Here is a 20,443-nt window from a genome sequence, read left to right on the forward strand (position 1 = left end):
ACAATTGAATCTAACGTGTCAATATCTCTTAATCTTATTATGAAATTAAGATAACATTTTTCAAAATTTTAAAAATTTGAAATTTCCTTTTTGGTTTTTAATTTCTTAGTTGAATATATGAATACGAATAAAAACCAACTATACTAAAATTTATTTAAAATTTATACAATTTTAAATTTTTTTTATATTAAAAAGAAAAGAGAAGAAGTAGAGTATAAAAAGATTATTGAGTTAAATGATTGCCTTGATTTTATTCCCTTATAGGTTTTTTAAACTTTGGAAAATCCAAACAAGCCTTAAAGTGATTTATTTATTTATTTATTATTATTATTATTATTATTTATAAAAAAAGTTAATTAGGATTAGGGCAGCTAAATTTCGATCCCAAAACCCAACGGGCCCAACCCAATGTGCCTTCTGATATATGATTGGGCTCGACTGTTGTAGATATTCCAAGCCCATCTTAAGGATCTATTCGGCCTAGAGAAAAGTCTAGGGATCCATACTCCATCAGCCCTCCCAGTTCACCTCTTCTATCATTGGTGAACATGGTCGTCTCTTCTCTGCGGTTCCCGCTCTTCCCATGGATTATCTCGAACCATACTTCCAATCTTCGTTTCTCAAACCCTAGGATTCTCCCTCAGTGGTCGCCCCATTGTTCATCTTCTTCATCTTCAACTGTCACTGAGTCCAATCCGGACCAGTCGGTCCAGAAATGGGAATCTTTTCGGAAAAAGAAAGTGGTAATGCGGGTCGGATATGTCGGCACCAATTACAGAGGTGAAAATGAAAATTAAGCTCTTCTTCTCCTTTATTTTATTTTTCTTTTTTAATTTTTTTTTTCATTTTATTCATTTGTTTGTATAATTTTTATTTTCAGGTTTGCAAATGCAGCGAGATGAAAGCTCTTTATCAAGTAAGATATTCTTCGTTTTTTCTAGTTCCTAGAAAATCTGGTTTCCCAAAAAGTACTTGTTGTATGGATATCATATATGTCATAGACAAAAACTAAGTCAGATTTCATGAAAACGTAGAATCAAAATTTTCTAAGGAAATCTTCTTACCACATATTTTATTCATTGGTATAGATTTAATGATTATGTAATGGTTCAAAAACTTCACGCCTGGCGTAGATGAGTTTTTTTTTTTTTTTTTTTTTTTTGGAGCCCTCTGCTTGACTGCTCAGAAAACGGAAGGAAAAAACAAAGAAGAGAGAAATGAATTGTTGCATTTTTATTTTTTTTTTGTATTGGTTTCTAATATGTGGGAAAACTCACCTAAACTAAGCTAAATGATTGAATTTAGGCTCATTTGTGGAGGTTTATTCCCCCAATCCAAGGTTCAAAATTATTATTCACATTTCGTGCTCCACACTTCCTCATGAATCAAATGGGGCATTTATAGTCCTTTGAAAGAAAAAAATTATCCTTCTCAGTGACCAAGCAGAAGGTAAAGGCCATTACTCCTTTTTCTTGCCGCATTTGTTAAAAAGAGTTTCATGTAAGGTTGAATAGTTTCCTTTGCAAATTAGCACAATTTGTTCTAATCTATGTTTCTTGTGCCTGCAATTGTTTTTATGTGCTTTTGGCGCTATAGTGAGGTGTTTTATCAGTACATAATGTTTAATATGGAAGAGACCAAGTGGAGTATATTCCATTAATATTTAAGTTATGGCATTAGTCTGCTTTCATTTTTTTGGGCATGCATACATGGGCGTCCCACCCGTATCATATTGGCTTTGCAATATGTAATCTACTGTTATGCTAACCTTTGGTGTCTTGAGCTTGCAGATGTTATTAATAAGGTCATAGTAAAACTTTAAATTTGGGAGTGCACAACAGACTAGCATTTTGCTGTATTCTTTTTGTTTTATGGAACAGTAGGTCTGACCTTATGCAATATATATTTTCCCACTAATCTGGATCTCCATATTAAAGGCCCTATATAGTATCACTTATCTTTTACTCTGTTAAGTTTAAAGAAACAACTGTTTAGAAGTTTGAATGATGATTCCTGTGCAATACATTGAATACATGGGCCCCTTCATCATCCTAGCTAGCATGGATGGGATTTCACTAAGGTACTACAATTTTGAAAATGTAGCTATTGAAGGAGAATTGGAAACTGCTGTGTTTAAGGCCGGGGGAATTCGTGATAGTAATTATGGGAATCTACACAAAATTGGGTGGGACAGAAGTAGCCGAACTGATAAAGGAGTAAGTTGCTTATAGTCATCCATGTTAATTTGATATTGTGCTTGCTCTACTTTTTGATTTGTAGGATAAGTTGATCATGGGAAAATATTCCAGGTTCACTCATTGGCAACCATGATATCCTTAAAAATGGAAATACCAGCAAACGCATGGAAGGAAGATCCTAATGGCATTGCACTTGCGAATTATGTTAACTTTCATCTTCCTAACAATATCAAAGTTTTCAGCATTTTACCATCACAAAGGTGAGATCTCAGGTTTTCATTTTCTCCATAATTCAAAATCTCATGAACTTTTCTGCATAAAAAGAAGGTTCTTGTAGTTTGATAATGAACCAATAACATGCATCTAGGACTTTATGGTATCTATAAGTCATATCATTACTGTTATTATCAAAAAACATGCTGTGACATGATTCTTAATATGGTAGAGTTAAAAACATAATGGGAAGTAATAGACACAAAGAACCACAACAACTCCAAGCTTTTGTTCTGCTCGTCATCCATTTGTAAAGTAGTTTAAAAGATGAAGAACAGCTGGTAATTGTAATGGAATATTTGACCTATCAAAAAAAGTAATTGTAATGGATATTTGGAATGTCATGCATCTTAAAGAAAATACCTCAAAACTCAGGAACATGTTTCAATGTATCAATGTGTCAGAAATATTGGTCAAGACCAAACTTATCAGAATCACTATCATTCTTCTATGTGGAGTCTATTAATTGACATTTTCATTATTGTTACAGGAAACTCATGTCCCCATCTCGAGTATAACTCATTGTCTTCAATCAATATATCCATAAGAAAGAAGTTTATTTATATTTGCTTTTCTGCTTACTGATTCAGTTTTCTAACTTTCTACATCGGTCAACTGTTTTCAGGAGCTTTGATGCTAGAAGGGAATGTGATCTTCGGAAGTATTCTTACCTCCTCCCAGCTGAAATTATTGGAATTAAAAGTAACTCCAGTGCTTCAGAAATTGATCATCATATAGCAGAGTTCAACGACATATTGAATACTTTTGAGGTGGGAGTTTTCTTTTTAATTTTATGTAAATTTCTCCTTTTGGGGAACGGTTGAAGACGGTTCCTATTGGAACCTAATCAAGTTCCTTTTCTTGCAAGGTAACTCTTGCATGACCTGCTGGCACATGACTCACACATGATTAGCACATGGATGGGACATGACTGCCACATGGCTGGCACATGACTTCATTGGCCCTTTAAGATGTATGCAGAGAGGTGCACTTACTGCACTTCAGCAGCTGGCTGGCTGGCGGGCTGGTTAATAGTTTATTGGTCTAGTTCCTGTATGATTCCAGGATCTGCTGTTCCACACTTTTACATGGTTATAATTGTTATGATGAATTACTAATATGGGGATATTATTGATTATGAAGAACTTATGGCCTCTAATAAAGGCCTTCAGAAAGGTGGGTACTGCCCACCTTATTATTTCATGTTGATGTCATTTTCGTTTCTGAAGCATAGTTTATGGTCCATATATGGCATAAAAATGACATATATAGAGATTGTTGCTAGAGGTTACTCATCCACCCATGTTGTGTTTGTTGATGGTCTTTGCAGGGAGAACATCCTTTCCAAAACTACACAATACGGTCTAAGTACAGGAAACAGTTTCCTGCAAAGCAATCTCCTGGTAATGGTGGAGTGTTCAGAAGAGCAAAATCATCTGGTGAGGCATCAACTTCTGAGTTTGAGGTAAGTGATGGAGAAGAAAATTCTGGAATCAATGGAGTGATTTCATCAGATTATGATGAGGGAGAGAATCAAAATTCATCAGAGTCCACCAGCTTTGTTGAACATCCAGTTGGAAGTTCCAATAATAATGAGAAGGGTTTGAAGGAGCAAAGTCCCAAATTAGTTGTTCGTGCAAGATGGCTACATGGACCTGATGAGAGAGATAGAATTAGTGCTTCCCACTTCAGAAAGATTTTTAACTGTTCTTGTGGAAAGCTGGAGAAATTTCTTGGATTAGATTACGTTGAGCTTTCCATTTGTGGAGAGTCTTTCATGTTGCATCAAGTAAGTATCTTTAAATATGTTCACAGGAAATTTTTTTCCATTTTATATTCCCTATTTAGTAATGTTGATGGAATGAATATCTATTGCCTGGTGCAACTCCTGGAAATATTAACTGTAACATGTCTGGTGCAGAGGACCTTTAATAAAATTTTCACTATCTTCATGAGATCACTGCTGAAATGATGTCTAAGGCTCCATTTGGATTATCGAAAGTACTATGGAAAGAAAAATATAAAGGTAAATGAAATATAATGAGAAGTTTTAAAAAAAATTATATATTTTTGAATTCTTTATTCTCTATGAAGAAAAGGAATAATAGGGGAGAAGCATTGTAGAAAAAAATTATTGAATTCAAACTTGGGGAAGTATGATAGAGAAAAACTATGTAACTCCTTATTTTCTTTCCTTCCTACTTTCGTTCATACTTTCTATGATCCAAATAGAGCCCAAGTTAAAGCTGGTACCATCTATCTTAGGTGAAGTTGAGCTGGTGAAATGTTCCATTTAGAGGTTGGACATAGAAAATGCATGCTCATGCACTTTATTTTCACTTTTATTGTAGATATCAGAAATAGGTCACTAAACTAGTCGATCCAGTGACCTTTCAAGGTCATTTTTCCTTGAAGTTGCTTTCTAACATCCTTTTAATACATATATTATGTTATATTTCTGTTTCATGTCTGAAATATACCATCACTTCGTTTAAAATAACACAATTTAAGTTCTTAGGTTGTGATCCATTTGGAGTTAAAATGTTCAAAATTGGAGGGTTATAAACTGGTAACAATCCTGTGGTGAATGATTTCTTTAACCTAGGTGGTATCCAAATGTCCGATAAGAATTGGCAAATATTCTTGAAGTTCTTAAGATTAGGTCAATTGAACATTTTTGTTATTATTTGTTCTTTTGGGGGTTAGAGAGCTAGCTACTACTTTGTTTTGCCAATCTCTCAACATTTAATGCATCACATTTGTCCAGATCCGAAAAATGGTTGGGACTGCAATAGCAGTAAAACGGGAATTACTCCCAAGAGATATTTTGACATTGTCATTGACCAAGTTCTCACGGATTGTCCTGCCCCTTGCCCCTTCTGAAGTTCTAATTTTGAGAGGTAACAGTTTCTCAGTGAGGAAAAAACCTGGCAATGTAAAAAGGCCTGAAATGCTTACATTGGTGGAATCTGAGGAAATTCTCAAGTCTGTTGATGAATTCTACACATCTGTAATTTTGCCTCAAGTTTCAAAATTTTTGGACCCTTCAAAGTCTCCTTGGCACGACTGGCTTGAGAACCTAACTCTGTCAAGCATTCCAGAAGCTGAGTTGGATGATGTCAGGACTGCTTGGAAACTGTGGAAGGAAAATTTCCGGAGTAGAACCACGGTTATGTCCATGTGAGTAACAAGGTAAAATTTTCCTTTCTCATATTGACTATGCTATTGGTATCTCAAATTATGGTGTTCTTATTTGTTTTTTATTTACTAGAGGCTTCTCTCTGGTTAGCACCCTGATGTTTCTTTCTGTTCCAAATCCCAAACACCACATCATGGTCTTGAAGGGTGCTACTGTCATTCTGCCAGAAAGAAAAGGACAACAGAACCCTGAAAATCACCCTGATTGTTCTGCAAAATGATGGAAATCCTCTCCATACATGATGTGTTGCCTCTTGGTTGGGAACTAAAGAGCCACAGACAAAACCCTGTGCTATTTAATTACTTTTGGAAGTGACATTGTATAAAATGCATGAAGTGTTATCATTCTTTTTGAATGAAAGTAGACAAGGCACAATATGAACAAATAAACTATAAAAAAGGAAAATAGAAAGAACAAAACATAATGAAACTCTTTTCTTTTACATACGGTATAAACTTGGTACTTACCTAAAAAATGCAGTATACACTTGTTTTGTTTTTATGACCCAATATATGATACCATGTTCTGTGTTCCATGTGACAGGGACTGCTGTAATTGAGCCTCCCTGTTATCTGCTTACTTGTACAATATTGAGCTGGTTGATGCTTGTTTGGATTTGACCACAAGATGAAAGATTGGATATCAAGGTATATTATGGTGGTTCACATGGCAAATTGTTCCCTTGGAAGCTTTTCGACAAAAGAAAACATCAAAAGAGGATGTGATGGAATTTCACTGAAAATCAGGGCCGACCAGCATTCAGCACAATGTTCAGCAAGAAGTCACAGACTTTCACAGCTTGGCACTTGCTAGTTTCTACCACATGTTCTCTTCATCTTAGGGTAATTTTGCCTAGAGCTAGAAATCCCTTATGTGCTTAGGGTGAAAACCTGTTGATGTTTTGAACTAGCTTGTACCATGTCTACAACTTTGATAGATTACAGAAAATTGAGTTTGATAAAGCATCTTTTCACAATTTCTCCTACTTCTCCCCTCTCCTTTTTGCTGTGACTACAAGGTTTTCAGGGTGTGGGGAGTATGATCTAGATAGTGTTTTTTGTGCCTTGAGGGGGCTTTGGGTGCTGCTCAGTGTGAAGATGTGCTGGCTCTCCATGGTCCCGGACATAATAATAACCTGTATTCCTTGGTTTTGGAGGACTTTGGTGGTGGGAACTGGGAACTGGGGACTCTGAACTACCCTCCAAAACTCAACCTGAATTTTGAGACAAAAGGCCAGGCGCATGTGGAAAAGGTTTGAGGCTTTGAGCTGATCCCATCAACTCTGGTGTTTCCCACATCCTTCAAACTTTGGCATTCCCAGAAATACCTGACATTTATCAAGTGATTCTGAAACTTAAATGGACCTACCATCTTTCACTGCTTCATAGCAGGGAGGATCTACCAGGCTTGTCAATGATAAAAGTCTTACAGACCCTACCACCATTGTATTGAAGGAAGAAGCAGCATATACAGACTCTTGCCCCCACTGTCCTATCTGATAATAGAATTTGCTTTCATTTTTTTACCCATCCCAAACACATTCAATAAAAAAGAAGACAACCCATTTTAGTACCAGTGAAGAATCAGCATGGACTGTGTCCTAAATCTCCCCCATTATAGAAATATAACAGTGATCAGTGCATTTCAGTCCACCCCATTTTCATTCTCTTGAGAAAAAGAGTCCTCCCTACCCTAGCCATGCTTCATGTCATGCAGTCAGAATCTCTCTCTCTCCATTTCGAATCATTGTCCATGTTTGTATAGAAGGAAGCACTGCCTCTCCAGTTAAGGAAACAAATACTGAAATTTTCTTTACTCAATTTTTTTCATCCTCGATCCATCATCATTTCTTGATTTCGGGCATCTTTTATGTATGTTTTCCTCCTAGTTCGTTAGGAAAGCAAGAGCTGAATGCATTCCTGCAGGGCTCCATAGACGGTGCTTCCTGTGCTTTCATTGAGATTTGGTGGCATCATTGTATTTTGGAGATACAACACCCATAGTGGTTATATATATATATATATATATTTATATTTCAACTGGAATTAACCTCCTTTTTGTGAATCCTTAATGTTCCAAATTTACTTGATTATTTTTTTTATTACAAATCTGATTGTGAGGCTGTTACTGAATTACTAAATTAAACTATGAGAAAAAAGGTATGGAGTGATCACATGTAAAGGAGTTAGGGTTCTCTGTCATTTTTTCTGCTTGCAAGCATGAAAACAGATTCACTCACATGTTAACCTAGTATTGAATGTCTAGTGTTTGGAGTACTTCTTTGGAGCATTTTGCAATCATTGATTCACATGTAAAATAGATATATGTATAATAGTAAAATTTTCCTTCTCTAGACAACTTTATCAACCCAACTACAAAATGGCAAAAGGAAAGGAAAATCTAGGGAAAAAAGAAAAGAAAAAAGAAAAAAAAAGAAAAAAAAAAAAGGAAAGAAAGCAAGAAAGGAACCAATTCAAGCTAAAGGATCAGTTTGATCATTCTTGCTCGCTGCTTTCGTTCCAGTTCTCGATAGCTCGTAAAACTGCTTGTTTCACGACCTGAGCATCTACATGTTCAACTTGTCCTTGAGTATTTTCCTGCAGAATTAATGAAATTTGGATTGTTGAGAGCTCGACCTGGGTAATATGTATATATACACTCAGACCCACCAAACATATGTGGGCTGCTTTTATATGCAGATGTGTGCCCGTCATGTGTAAATCTTTATGGAGAGCAAGAAAGTATATTGATGTTGTGTAAAGGTGAAAGTGAGAAACAGACAAAAAGATTTTGATCTCTTACTTCTCCTCCAACTGCTTCTAGATGGAAACTGCTTGAACAAGAAACCCTAGCCTGGAGCACTTCAAGGCCTAGTTCCTCAAAGGCTTCTAATATGAAAACAAGCAGACCTGGGCAGCTACTCTCTGTGAGTACATTAATCAGAAAACCCTTTTCTTTAGCTTCCACTCTAACCTGCTGAAACACATACGGAAAACCCATGTAATAATCAATTTCATTTAGTGAGAAATCAGAAATAAGACCCCCCCATGCAATCAGCAGAATTAGAAACCAACCACAGGCATTGGAATTTGTTCATCACTGGAGTTTTGTGCCGTGGCAACTTCTTGATTCAGTCTTTCGACCTTTTGCTTCAGTTCTTCTATGTACTTTGATGCATCCAATAGAATTGAGGTTTTGCTGTGCTGCAAAGACAAATAAAGCCACACAAAGAGAGGCAATATATTAGAACCTGGGTAGGAGAACATCCAAGGGAACCGGAGCCTATATTCTATGCATGCTTCAAGAAAACTGCTACTTGTTCTAATGGTTAATTGTAAGCCCTTTTGTATTATAAAACTGTCTTGCATATTGATAAACTCATCATCCCTCAATTCCCTTGGAGAATCAGAGAATAGAAATATGATAGAGAATTCAAGATAAATCATAGAGATTTAAAATCATATGTATGTTGCATAGATATATGTAATCAGAAGATTAAAATCAAGATGAGAAATGAGTATGACAATGTTCAAGAAAGATAGGCCTTGAAAGTGAGAGAGATGAGAAATCAAGGGCTCGAGCAAGAGAAAGGATGGAAGAAACTTTAACGATTAAGAAAAGAGGGAAAATATGGGGTTCCGAGCTTTGTTTCAAACAATTATCCAAGAGGCTCGTATTGGTGACCAGGAAACTAGGAAAGCCAAAGAAAAGAGATTGAAGTTTCAGAAATTTAGGGAATTACTGCATGGGAGTTGGTGATAGAACGAAGGAGTTGCAGCTTCTTGAACATGGCAGCTCTCTTTTGCTCCCTAGAAATCATCACTCTCTCCCAACTTTGGTGATGACTAGCTCTTTATATAAAAATGGAGATGAGAACTAAGGATCAGCTCAACATCATATTAGCTGTTCTTCATTTACCAAGCTACCCCTTCCATTCCCATAATCACCTTTCTAAGCAAAAAATTAAAGTAACAAATTAAAAGGAGAAACTACAAATATTACATCTTAATTAATTTTAGCATTAACAAACCTGGTTGTCTTTCTTCAAGGATATGGAGTTTAACAACTTATACAATGATGGGGTTATGTTTAATAAGATGTAAGTTTAAAAGTTTGATTTCGGTTTTCTTTTTTGAGATATGATTTCCTCCCAAAACAAATATATACAGGAGGTTTAGGGAAAGATCGATTCTAATGGTGGAATTATATGGTACATTGCCTTCAAACAATACCTATATATAGCTTGGTTGGTCATAGAATAATGGTTTAAGTACCAATAAGTATGAATTTTCATTTTTCCCAATTAGTTGAGGCCATAGTGGCTTTAAGATTAGTTGAAATACTTAGTGTTGTGTAAAGCAAAGGCACCATCCCACATTCAAGGAGATGTCTCCACCCATTTTATCAGCATTGCTTTCCTAGAAATAGCCATATATACTAATCCATTATGTAAAGCACGCATACATGCACTTTTCTGTGGCGTAATTTTCGTGCATATTTTACTTAAATTTCTCTTTGGTCACCATTTTTTTTATTTTTTTTTTATTTTGTATTTGATCAGTGTTCCCATGACGTGTGATCATTATAGAGATGGAGTAATGGATGATGGTAGATGATGTGAGAAGTTTAGAGAGAGAGAGTTGGAGGAGTGAAAAGAGGGAGAGGGTAGTGGGGACATACTGGCAATAGAAACAGAGGATTTTGCATGGGGTGGTGGTGGTGGGGTTGAGAAGAGAGTGAGGAATCTACACGTGATTGGGACTCCATCGAAAGCAGCAAAGGATGCGTCAAAGTGTGTTCAGTTTGGATTTGTGAATGCCTCCAAGCCCTCCTCACGGGGGAGAATTTCTCTCTCTCTATCTCTATCTCTCTCTCTCTCTCTCTACTTCCCTCTCTCTCTCTCCCCCCTGGCCTCTTCCTCTAGTTCAATGCTAACAACTTATGCAGAGATCCCATACAGGTTCATGTAGTCTTAACTTCCCTTTCATTTCATATCATGACCATTACTTATTTCAAGTTTTATTTTATCAAATCAAATATAATAAAAGTTATACAAATATATAATTTTTCTTCACATTTTTTCCTTCCATTTTTTAAAATTATTTCCCTTTTGTCGTACAAGCTCTCTAATATTTCTAGATTCAACGGGAACTTTTAAAACCAAGTCTTAGTAGATCACATATTTAAATCTTCATCCTACTTCATGAAATAATGCTGTACCGGACTTCCAAGTAATAAACATTCATTAAGATTCTATGTAGATATAACATAAGCCAAGATAGTTGGGGTTACTTATTATTCTCTACTCAAGAGGGTTGTTGGACGATTTCCGAATGAGCCTGCCAGGTTGTCTTCAAGAAGACACATCCTCCTTGAATGAATTCTTTAAAGGTATCCTAGGCTTAGCTTATACCATTTTGTTCAGCAACATGACATAAGCTCCCAGCAGCAGTCTTCTGCTTTCTTAGAAACCATTTTTTTTTTATCGTCTTATGTGTTTGACTACACTAACATGATGACAACTCCTTCATGATTTCAAAGTAAGAAATAAAAGAGATGATGAATCCACCATGGAAGTTGGATCAAACCCAACTCCACCCGACCCCACTCATGTCCAGTGGAGTGCCTTTCTGGGGTTTGTGATCTACTCCATATTCATTTTCTCCCATCTTCTTTCTTGTTTCCATCTTTTTGGAGTGAATTAATATAGAAATAATACAGTATCCCACTTCACTGTTTAAGGGTTGTATGCAATTCACACATTTGTAATATTGCATTTTTATGTGATTATTCCATATTGTCTGTACGTACCAGTCTAATCTTTGCAAACCCACCAGTCACCGCGGCTAAACAAAGGTGTAACACAAGAACCCACATGAGGTACTGATCAGAAAGGAGGCTAGAGAGCAAAAGGAACCAGCAAAGCATGAAAATGTACCATTGGACCTAAAGCCCAATGATTGATTCCCATTGAGCAACCAGGCATTCTTCTTTATCTCAGGGACAGCACTGGCCCTCTTCAAGCCTATTGCAACATGGGGCAGATAACCATACTATTGCCTTTGACATGATTGGGTGTCAATTCCCTAACCCAGAGAGATTCTCATGCCATTTGAGTCCGAAATAAATCATCCAACACATCATTTTATGACTTTTCTCCAAAGTGTACCAAATATAATATAGCTCAGTTTCATGAGCTTTTACCACCATTTTAAGAAAAATTTCAGTACTGGTGATCCACAAAAACTTTTCAAATCACACCCACTAAAAGTTCTCAACTTTTTAACTGCTGAAAGAATAACCAACCAAAGGAATGGGAATGGGATATGTGTGTATGTTATATATATATATATATATATATGGTTTCAACTTTCAAGTCTTAAAACATATATTTTTTTTAGCTTGTTATGTGGCTTGGTTTTAGTTAGTGAATTGTTGTTAGTTGAAATGCCAACTGGTGTGGGCTTGCTTATAGCATTGTCTCTACTCAACACTGACAAATCAGGCGTCCATCTATTCACGAGTGCACATTAATCATTGCAACCAAACAATATAGCCCATGCACATTTCACTGTTTCCACCTTGTCCCTTTCCTTCCATCACACTCTTTTAGATCCTAGGGTTTACAAGTCTTCCTTAAATTTTAATCTCTGTTGGGTTGGGTTAACTCCATATCAGGGTTACACCCAAATTTTCATTTTTATTTTTTTTTTCCTTTTTTTCTAATCATGCTGCTACAAGAGTGTTTCTTGAAAGATACTTCCTATACCCACCTTGCTTTGATACTTTCTGTTTCTTTTAACAGGACTATCATTTGGTTCTTGGACAGTTTAACAGAAAGAAAATAGAGAGAAATGGAAGAGACAAGGAAAATAAAAAATAGAATCATTTTTTCATACATTTTTCTTGCATACCTTTCAAAATTTGTTTCTATTCTTTTTTCCTTCTATATATTAATTTTCTGTAATAAACTATTGTCCTTCACTTGTTACTTTCCATAAGCAAACAAGAGCTTATTGATTTGAAGTATGTTTTAGTTTAGTAGCATGCTAAATGATTTTTGCTTTCTTCATGGTCTTATACACATTTTGATATGAAACAAGATCATGTTTTTCAAACTAGGGAGTGAAAAAGTGTAAATGGTGCAAAGCCTCTAGCATTTGCAGCCATAATAAGTAACAAGTTCTAGGAAAATTGTAGTATTAAACCCACACTAAATTATATGGAAGTTCTAGGTACCATTAATTCTACAATTAATCTTACCACTTAAGTAAATGATTAAAATTTAATATAAAAAAACCCCTTTTACATGAAGGAATTAGAATGGTTTAATTTGCAATGAATCCACTCCAAATAACACATTTGAATGCAACAATATGCTTTCATTTCCACGTGGCATCAAACTCCAAGATTTCATTATGGGTCGTTCTCAAACCAAATCATATGATTCATATCAACATCTCAAAATTCCATCCAAACATAAGCAAATGCGTACACAAATCTCTATTATATAATGATACTTCCCTACCTTGTAATAGCAACAAAGTTTTATGGAAAATGACTCAGAAATGAAATACACAGCATTCTGAAATTATTATCTATGATTTCTCCCCAACCAAACAAATATGACACGTACATGCAGACAGACACACCCTACAACATGATTTGATAACAGTGCAAGGTATAGCTGTTTATAGTAGAATAAATTTGTTTTTTTCATATGAAATTCGAACCTCACAAACAAATGGTGGACAATTTTATTCAATTATTGAATCACATTAATCTTTTGATCACTTCTTGATTGATGGTGACTTGGTCCTTATCCTGCTAAATATCACCAAGGTGAGAGAAGTACAAATTAAGGTTCCATATGTGCAATGAATGTAACTCGTCTCATAGGAGATCTATTCCAGATCTGTTAAGAGCAAAGTTTTCCCAGAAAAAGTAGCAAGCAAAGTTGAGTTTCCATCACTCCAAACAATGCAACTTTCTGGGTTGAAGCCATATCAAAGAACTGATCTCAACAGCATTAAACAAGGAGAGTCTAAGGCAGAGAGCAGATATGCAGATAATAATAGTTCATAGAACAAATTTTCTAGAGGTTCATTTTTTTTTTAAGCTTCACTCTGCTGTTGTTGTTCTAAATAAAGGGTTCTTGTCTATAAACAAATGGGATTATGAGAAAATATTGGTTTGATTTGATTGTTCTCATTCACATGTTTCACAATAAGCAGATTTTAAAAGAAAGAAAAGGTGAACAAGGGAATGCATTTACTATAAACTAAACAATCAAATGCAGCCAGAACTATCTGTAATTGTCAATACACAGATAAGCAGCAAATAAAAATAGTAAAACATACAAGTTCTGACAATAGCTATCTAGTGCTTTGCTGACCTGTACGCGTTTTTTTGTATCAACATGTATTGTTTGTTTAACCATGTTACTTGGGTCCAAGCATACTGTGTATTGCTGATTCTGAACATGCTGCTCGTGACATTCCATAATATATTTTATGACATTCCTTCTGATTTAGGACAAGTTGCTCTTGAAATTACCAAGTACATTTGTTTTACATTCTTTCTCGTAAATGGGGTCAAAAGCCCTGAAGAAAACAGTCACAGAGAAAATCATTTACAGCCAGGATTGCCTTTGTCCCTACTTTCATTCCAAATCACAGCCAATCTGCCATTAAGGTCCTATAATAAAGTATCATTTCTCTTTAAATTTTCACTTCAAAGGAATTACACTCTGCAGATAACAAAATATAGGTGTCTTGTTATTTAGTATCATAGCTCACGTGAGTTGTATATAGAGAAAGTACATTCACATGCAAATGTGTCAATGAAAACAAAGTAAATAAAAGTATAAAGTTATTATATGAATGCCAGAGAAGGAGAGAGATCAGTATGGCGGGTATCAAAGAATCTTAAGGGATAAGATAAACACCAAAGACGAGAAGTTTCATTGAGTAATGCTAGACAGATCCATGGAAGTAGTACTGTGTTTGTTGGCTAGTCTAAGAAAATAAAGAGCAGAATCATAACTAGCCTTCAAATAAGATTTAGAATATAAACATAAACACATGTAATATCAATGAGTCAACAATAATAGTTCCTCGTAAGTACATAAACAGTGTAACAAGTTTTAATCAAACATTATTTTGATTGCTCCTTCAGAGTTCTAAAACTCTCTCATCTAATGTACAAATAGCTTTTCCTAGTAAGAGCTTGCTGGACACAAAAAAAGGCTACTGGTAATGCAAACAAAAGCCACACAAACAGATGCTGTAAGAAATGGAATCATGGTATCGAATCACTAATTAATAACTTAATCTATTTATGCACCTACAGAACTTTCTGCAACCTAAAGTGTCATTCTGCAATTCTTTTTGAGAAAGGTAAATTGGTTCACATCAATTCCGACATGCTTTATTAGTTAGAAACCAGGGATATATGGTAAGTCATGATACACACAGATGTATACATTCAGATAGCATGACCTGTACATCACACAGTTGTTCTTCTCCTCAGATCTCTAAATTACAGATCACAAATTATGGGTGCCATCAGTTATGGCACCAACTTGTGTGTCTTTTAGTTGATTTTGGATGGCATAAAAGACTAGGATTTCTGTGTTTAGACTTGAAATCCTGTATTATTTGCAAAGCTGTAAACACTACAAAGACCATTTGTGTTGGAGCTTATAATTTTTAGAAACACATATTTGAGGCTTCAAATTAGGCAATAGAAACCAATATGAACCTTAAATAGAGTGAGTGAAAGGGTAGGCTACCTAAATCCTTGAAGAAAGGAACAGCAATCAGAATTGTATCATTTGTTAATGCAAACGAGGAAGCGAGCTGGCCACATGCGGGTCTTCTCAGGACTTGGATGATGTGAATTTCTATAGAAGAGGTGAACAAGGTCAGATGTAAAGTTAAATTCAGTAACAGGCATCCTAGCCTTAAGGCCTCACTGTTGCACAACTAGGTCAATTAATTCAACTTCTTTGGACTCACAAGACCTTCTGAATTTATAAGAACTTAACTATGTCAAGTTCAAATCACCCTCCACCACTTCTCTTATGGTGGAGACAAAGGGATTGATTTGGCACCCAATAGAAATTGTCCCATTTGTTTACATAGCACTAGGCATAGATTTTAAATCCGAATGGAGTTAAGGCAAAACAGTGAGGGATCATTCTTGGTATAATAAATTAATAAATAACAATAACTGGAGTTAATATAAAAATGGAAAAATGTGATGATGTTTTTGATATCCTAAAGAGGGTTCTCTATAAATTCATCAAAGCCTAATCTGCAGCCATTAAGCAGTGATGTCTACCCATAGATAACAAAAGTCTTGTTATCCAATTTCAACTTGATTATAAATGAGTCGGCTTCAGGTGGAGGCCCCCAAAGCTTGACTAGCACTTCCAAAGATAATAACAAAACATTAAATCCCAACTATTTAGGGTCAATTACACGATAATTGTCTGCCATTCAGCTTATAGCCCCACCAATACTACTACTTTTTGGTGCAATACTTATGATTCTTAAATATATGATAATGCCGAGGAATCAAGTTGGATGACGTTTAACCGAAATATAACCTATTGCTAGCTCCAGTCCTATACCCCTTTGCATACTGTAGGAGTAACCCAATTCAACAGTGTCCTAGACAAAACACAGAATCTCCAGTGCTATGTAAAACACTAGTGAATTATTTCATTCCCATGGGACATCGTTCAATCCCTAAATCAGTCCATGATGTTTTGCATAGCATTTCAATACACTAGTTTGTAAAATATGAACCACAATCACAAAACAAAAGTAGAAATGAGGTTATTTGTAAAAACCCCAACAAAAGCTCATTTTTTTAAAGTTCCATTGAAGCCCCTGAAGACTAGAACAGTTCAGGAATTAGTGGAGTGTGGACAAGGAGGTCCCAAGTTCAATTACATGTAAAAAACAGTAACATATAGAAGGATAAATAAATAAGCGATCTAAATGCTATTGAAATCTAATTAAATCATTTCAAACTGAAAAGAATAAACCTCCAAGGACACTAGCCAGTTGATTTTTCAAGTTACAAATGGATCAGTAACGGGGAGCTATATTCAAACTAGTCTTGGAGATAACATAGGGATTGCCTATTATTTGTCATAGTTCTTATCTAACAATAGCATGCTTAACTCTGAGTGTCTCATGATTAACGCCTTAACTTTCACATGGTTGATCCTGAACTTGGGAGGAGGGTTCTGATAGGTATATTACAAGCACGATACCTAATCACACCTTCTAATCCAATGACATGCTTAATATGGAAAATTGAAAGGAGATGAAGCACAACCGGAACCAAAATGGATTATCATGGCCGTTCAGCACACACCCCTCCCCATCCGCCCACCCACATCCCGCCCCCACCACCAAAGAAAAGGACAAATATTATAGTTTATCATGACCAAGGAAGGATCTAAACAATTGGGAGTGTCTTCTCAACAGAGCAAAATTATGTGGAAGGTAAAGGTTGACCATGATCAAGAAAAAGTAGATTGCTTATAATAAATGCAAAGCTGGGAGGAAAGAAAACCTGTAGCCAAACAGCATTAAAAACATCCCAAATTAAACCTTGTAAACACGGAAAAATACAGAAAATCAATAGGTTATTTGGTTGGACAAGCATCGACAGGTTATTTGGTTGCTTGATTATTACGAGAATCTCTCTCTCTCTGTACTGAATGCAAACTTCAAGCTATTCAGCTCTAAAAATTTCCTAAACATACCACAGCATCTTCTTTGTGAAGATTCCCATGGCCAATGCTTTCAGGTACTTGGCTGCACTCAATTACAATAGAGTACGTGAAGGATATTCAAGAGTTGAAATACCACCTAAAACATCAAATGAAATCCACTTTTTCCCTGCAAGAATTCCAAAACTTGCAATGTATATTCAATTGAATGCTGTTTAAAAAAGTCATACCATTTTTATTGGAAATTCTATTCATTTATGAATTCATCGGTAGGCACACATCCTTTTCATGCCAATTCCATTTGACACAGGGAAAGAAACATGGATAGTTGAATGTCAAACAAAAAAACATCACTCATGACTTCTTTAGCAATTCCTATTTAACAATAATTAGAAGTTTATGACATAATAGATGTACTGCTGAATTTTCCAAGCTACCACTCCTCTTCATTCTTTCATGCATGTCTTGCACACAAAGTTCCAATTGGACCATATAACCCATGGTCTTTATCCTTGGCCCTGATCTTCTAATTTGCTGTATGTATGTGACATGTTTATGTTCATGCTAGCAACCCCCCAAACAAATAGTGGAGGCATTTCTCTGCCACGCCTCCATGACTACAAGCAAATAAGATGGCTCAAAAGTATGTTAGAATTGGGTTGAATACCAGATTGTTCCATCTTCTGAACTAGTTCAACAGCCTTGTCTAGAAAGCCATGTTGGGCATACCCATAAATGATAGCACTCCATGAAACAACATCTGGACAAACAATTTTCTCAAAGACTTCCACTGCATCAATGATATTACCGGACTTTGCATACATATTGGTCAAAGAACTCTCTATGCAGTGATCATCATCTAACCCAGCCTTACATATAAGACCATGCACTTGACGACCATACTCAAGCAAAGAGAGGCTGGCACATGCAACAAGAACACTAGAAAAGGTGAACTGATTGGGCATAAATCCTTGTTCTCTCATTTGGGAAAAGATGCTCAATGCTTCCCTAGGTTGATAACATTGGACATAAGCACTGACCAAGGTAGTCCAAGAAACCATGTCTCTCTCTTGCATCCTATCAAAGACCTTCCTTGCATCTTCTAGGGACTGACATTTAAAATATGCATCCACAATTGCATTATTCAAACTTAGAACTCTAGAGCCATTACCAGACTTCACAACCATCCCATGAACTTGCCTTCCAAAATACAACCACTTCAATGCAGCAATGGCACTAAACACACCACCATAAGTATAGAGATCTGGTTTTACATCGTTCAAGGACATTTCAATGAAAAGATCTAAAGCCTCTTGCCAATACCCACATTGTGTATAGCTCGATATCATGGCATTCCATGGATTATTCACTTTAGATATATAGAAATTCCTGTCAAATACAGATCTAGCATCAGACAAGTGCCCACATTTCGAGTACATATCAATGAGTGAAGTCCCCACAACAACATTAGATTCCATACCATACTCCATAACACAATGGTGAACTTCTCTACCTTTGGTAGCATCTCTCATTTTCCCAACCGCCTTCAGAACACTAGAGAAAGTGTACATATTTGGTGTGAAGCCTTGTGTTATCATGGCAAGAAACTGGTGGAATGCTTCTAAGTATAGTCCATTTGATGACAATCCTGATATCACTGCACCCCAAGATACTTGATTATGTTCAGCAATAGCATTAAACACCCGAACTGAAGCCTCGCTATTGTGTAACTTGGCATACATGCTAAGAAGAGACGTACCGACAATAACATCATCCCAAAACCCTCTCTTCACAATCTGCCCATGCACTGCTTCGCCCAATTCAATACAACCAAGCCCTATGCAAGACTGAATAACCGCAGAATACACAAACTCATCCGGTAGAATTCCGTCAACCAACATATCATAAAAAAATCTAAACCCATCAAGAAACAACCCATTTTTCTTCGACCCCACGATCATAACAGTCCAAGAGAATGCATTTCTATGCGGCATTCCATCGAACACCCTCCAAGCCTCCACAAAGCACGAGCATTCGGCGTACATATAGGCCACATGATTGAACAGCCTTATTGATTCTTCATCACCGAAACTTGATTTCAACAAGAACCCATGAACCGATTCGCCTTCTCTGATCGACCCTTTTGCCGCACTGTCACGTAGCAGGTCAACCAACTCTTGGGCTTCATGGGATTCATGGTATCGATCGGTTTTAGCAGTATAACTAGGGTCACAAACTTTTCCTCTACCAACTCCTTTAAACTTCTGGACCCTTGAACAAGAAAGAGTCGCATTTGAAACTTTGGCCTGCAAGAGAGACAAGCGCAATGCTATAATCACACCTCAGCGAAACTAAAACGATGTGTAACGAATGAACAAAAGAGAAAAGAGAGACCTTTACTTTTACTTGCCTTATTATTGGAAATACGATTATTTGGAGAGTGGCAGCGAAGAAAAGACGGTTCAGAAGAAGCGCCCAGTTTCACTGAAAGCCCTAGTGTCACCCCCATTTCAATTGGAAACGTCGATTCGCGGTTTCATGGAGTTCCCAACTTCTTGCTTTTCGTCGGGGCAGTTAGCTAAATTCAACTGAGCGAAGATAAATGCTCTCCAATCGGGCCAGGCCCATGGGCCGAACCCTGGCTCTGAATTTTAAGGTCAGAGTAATGGCTTGATTTTAAGCCCAGCCCAATCATGAGAGTTGAAGATTTTTTCGCTGCGGTTCTTGATTTACTCTTTACACCAAGCTTTCAATTGCGTTTATCTAGCCCAATCTATTGTGATTTTTTTATTTTCAAATTTTAAAATTTTTGAAAGTTAAAACACATAAGATAAGCTTATATTTTTTTTTATTTAATTTAATTTTTTTATAAATAAAATTTTAAAAAATAAATCTAAATGAAACCCTAATTTTTCATACTTCATATATATATATATATATATATTTAATAAAAAAAGCCTTTACAAATCAATTGATAAATAAATAAAAAATTAATTCAATCAATAATTTTTTTTCTTTCAT

At 36.0% G+C, this 20,443-nt stretch overlaps 3 protein-coding genes across 5 annotated transcripts; 1 reads left to right on the forward strand and 2 right to left on the reverse strand.

Moving 5' to 3' along the window:
- The first annotated feature begins 502 nt into the window (after positions 1-502).
- LOC117916541 (putative tRNA pseudouridine synthase) lies at positions 503-6,650 on the forward strand. 3 transcript variants are annotated; one of them, XM_034832626.1, is made up of 9 exons: positions 503-780; positions 881-916; positions 2,104-2,216; positions 2,310-2,458; positions 3,097-3,241; positions 3,615-3,647; positions 3,802-4,260; positions 5,239-5,663; positions 6,214-6,650. In XM_034832626.1, exons 1-8 carry the CDS (start codon positions 549-551, stop codon positions 5,653-5,655), a joined length of 1,584 nt encoding a protein of 527 aa, XP_034688517.1. In that variant the 5' UTR covers positions 503-548; the 3' UTR covers positions 5,656-5,663; positions 6,214-6,650. The 3 variants fall into 3 exon arrangements, with proteins under 3 accessions (XP_034688517.1, XP_034688516.1, XP_034688518.1); XM_034832625.1 differs by having other exon boundaries at positions 5,239-5,651; XM_034832627.1 differs by lacking the exon at positions 3,615-3,647 and having other exon boundaries at positions 504-780; positions 5,239-5,651.
- Positions 6,651-7,974: 1,324 nt separating this feature from the next.
- LOC117916542 lies at positions 7,975-9,490 on the reverse strand. The gene is made up of 4 exons (XM_034832628.1): positions 9,413-9,490; positions 8,745-8,873; positions 8,473-8,643; positions 7,975-8,267 (listed from the first exon to the last, which is right to left on the reverse strand). The coding sequence occupies exons 1-4, from the start codon at positions 9,488-9,490 to the stop codon at positions 8,166-8,168; spliced, it is 480 nt and encodes a 159-aa protein (XP_034688519.1). The 3' UTR covers positions 7,975-8,165.
- An 8,141-nt stretch (positions 9,491-17,631) lies between these two features.
- LOC117915674 (pentatricopeptide repeat-containing protein At3g53360, mitochondrial-like) lies at positions 17,632-19,986 on the reverse strand. The gene is made up of 2 exons (XM_034831305.1): positions 19,833-19,986; positions 17,632-19,728 (listed from the first exon to the last, which is right to left on the reverse strand). Exons 1-2 carry the CDS (start codon positions 19,929-19,931, stop codon positions 18,040-18,042), a joined length of 1,788 nt encoding a protein of 595 aa, XP_034687196.1. The 5' UTR covers positions 19,932-19,986; the 3' UTR covers positions 17,632-18,039.
- Between the last annotated feature and the right edge of the window lie 457 nt (positions 19,987-20,443).

The sequence above is a fragment of the Vitis riparia genome, chromosome 6, assembly GCF_004353265.1.
Source record: "Vitis riparia cultivar Riparia Gloire de Montpellier isolate 1030 chromosome 6, EGFV_Vit.rip_1.0, whole genome shotgun sequence".
NCBI classification, from domain to species: domain Eukaryota; kingdom Viridiplantae; phylum Streptophyta; class Magnoliopsida; order Vitales; family Vitaceae; genus Vitis; species Vitis riparia.

Bases quoted from the DNA above. Each gene is read 5' to 3' on its own strand.
- LOC117916541 (XM_034832625.1), top strand. From the start codon at position 549: ATGGTCGTCTCTTCTCTGCGGTTCCCGCTCTTCCCATGGATTATCTCG. The intron at 3,242-3,614 runs GTGGGAGTTTTC...TTGATTATGAAG, and splicing joins ACATATTGAATACTTTTGAG to AACTTATGGCCTCTAATAAA. The intron at 3,648-3,801 runs GTGGGTACTGCC...TGGTCTTTGCAG, and splicing joins TAATAAAGGCCTTCAGAAAG to GGAGAACATCCTTTCCAAAA.
- LOC117916542 (XM_034832628.1), bottom strand. From the start codon at position 9,490: ATGATTTCTAGGGAGCAAAAGAGAGCTGCCATGTTCAAGAAGCTGCAA. The intron at 8,644-8,744 runs GTTGGTTTCTAA...GTGTTTCAGCAG, and splicing joins AACAAATTCCAATGCCTGTG to GTTAGAGTGGAAGCTAAAGA. The intron at 8,268-8,472 runs GTAAGAGATCAA...TTAATTCTGCAG, and splicing joins TAGAAGCAGTTGGAGGAGAA to GAAAATACTCAAGGACAAGT.
- LOC117915674 (XM_034831305.1), bottom strand. From the start codon at position 19,931: ATGGGGGTGACACTAGGGCTTTCAGTGAAACTGGGCGCTTCTTCTGAA. The intron at 19,729-19,832 runs GCAAGTAAAAGT...TCTCTCTTGCAG, and splicing joins ATCGTATTTCCAATAATAAG to GCCAAAGTTTCAAATGCGAC.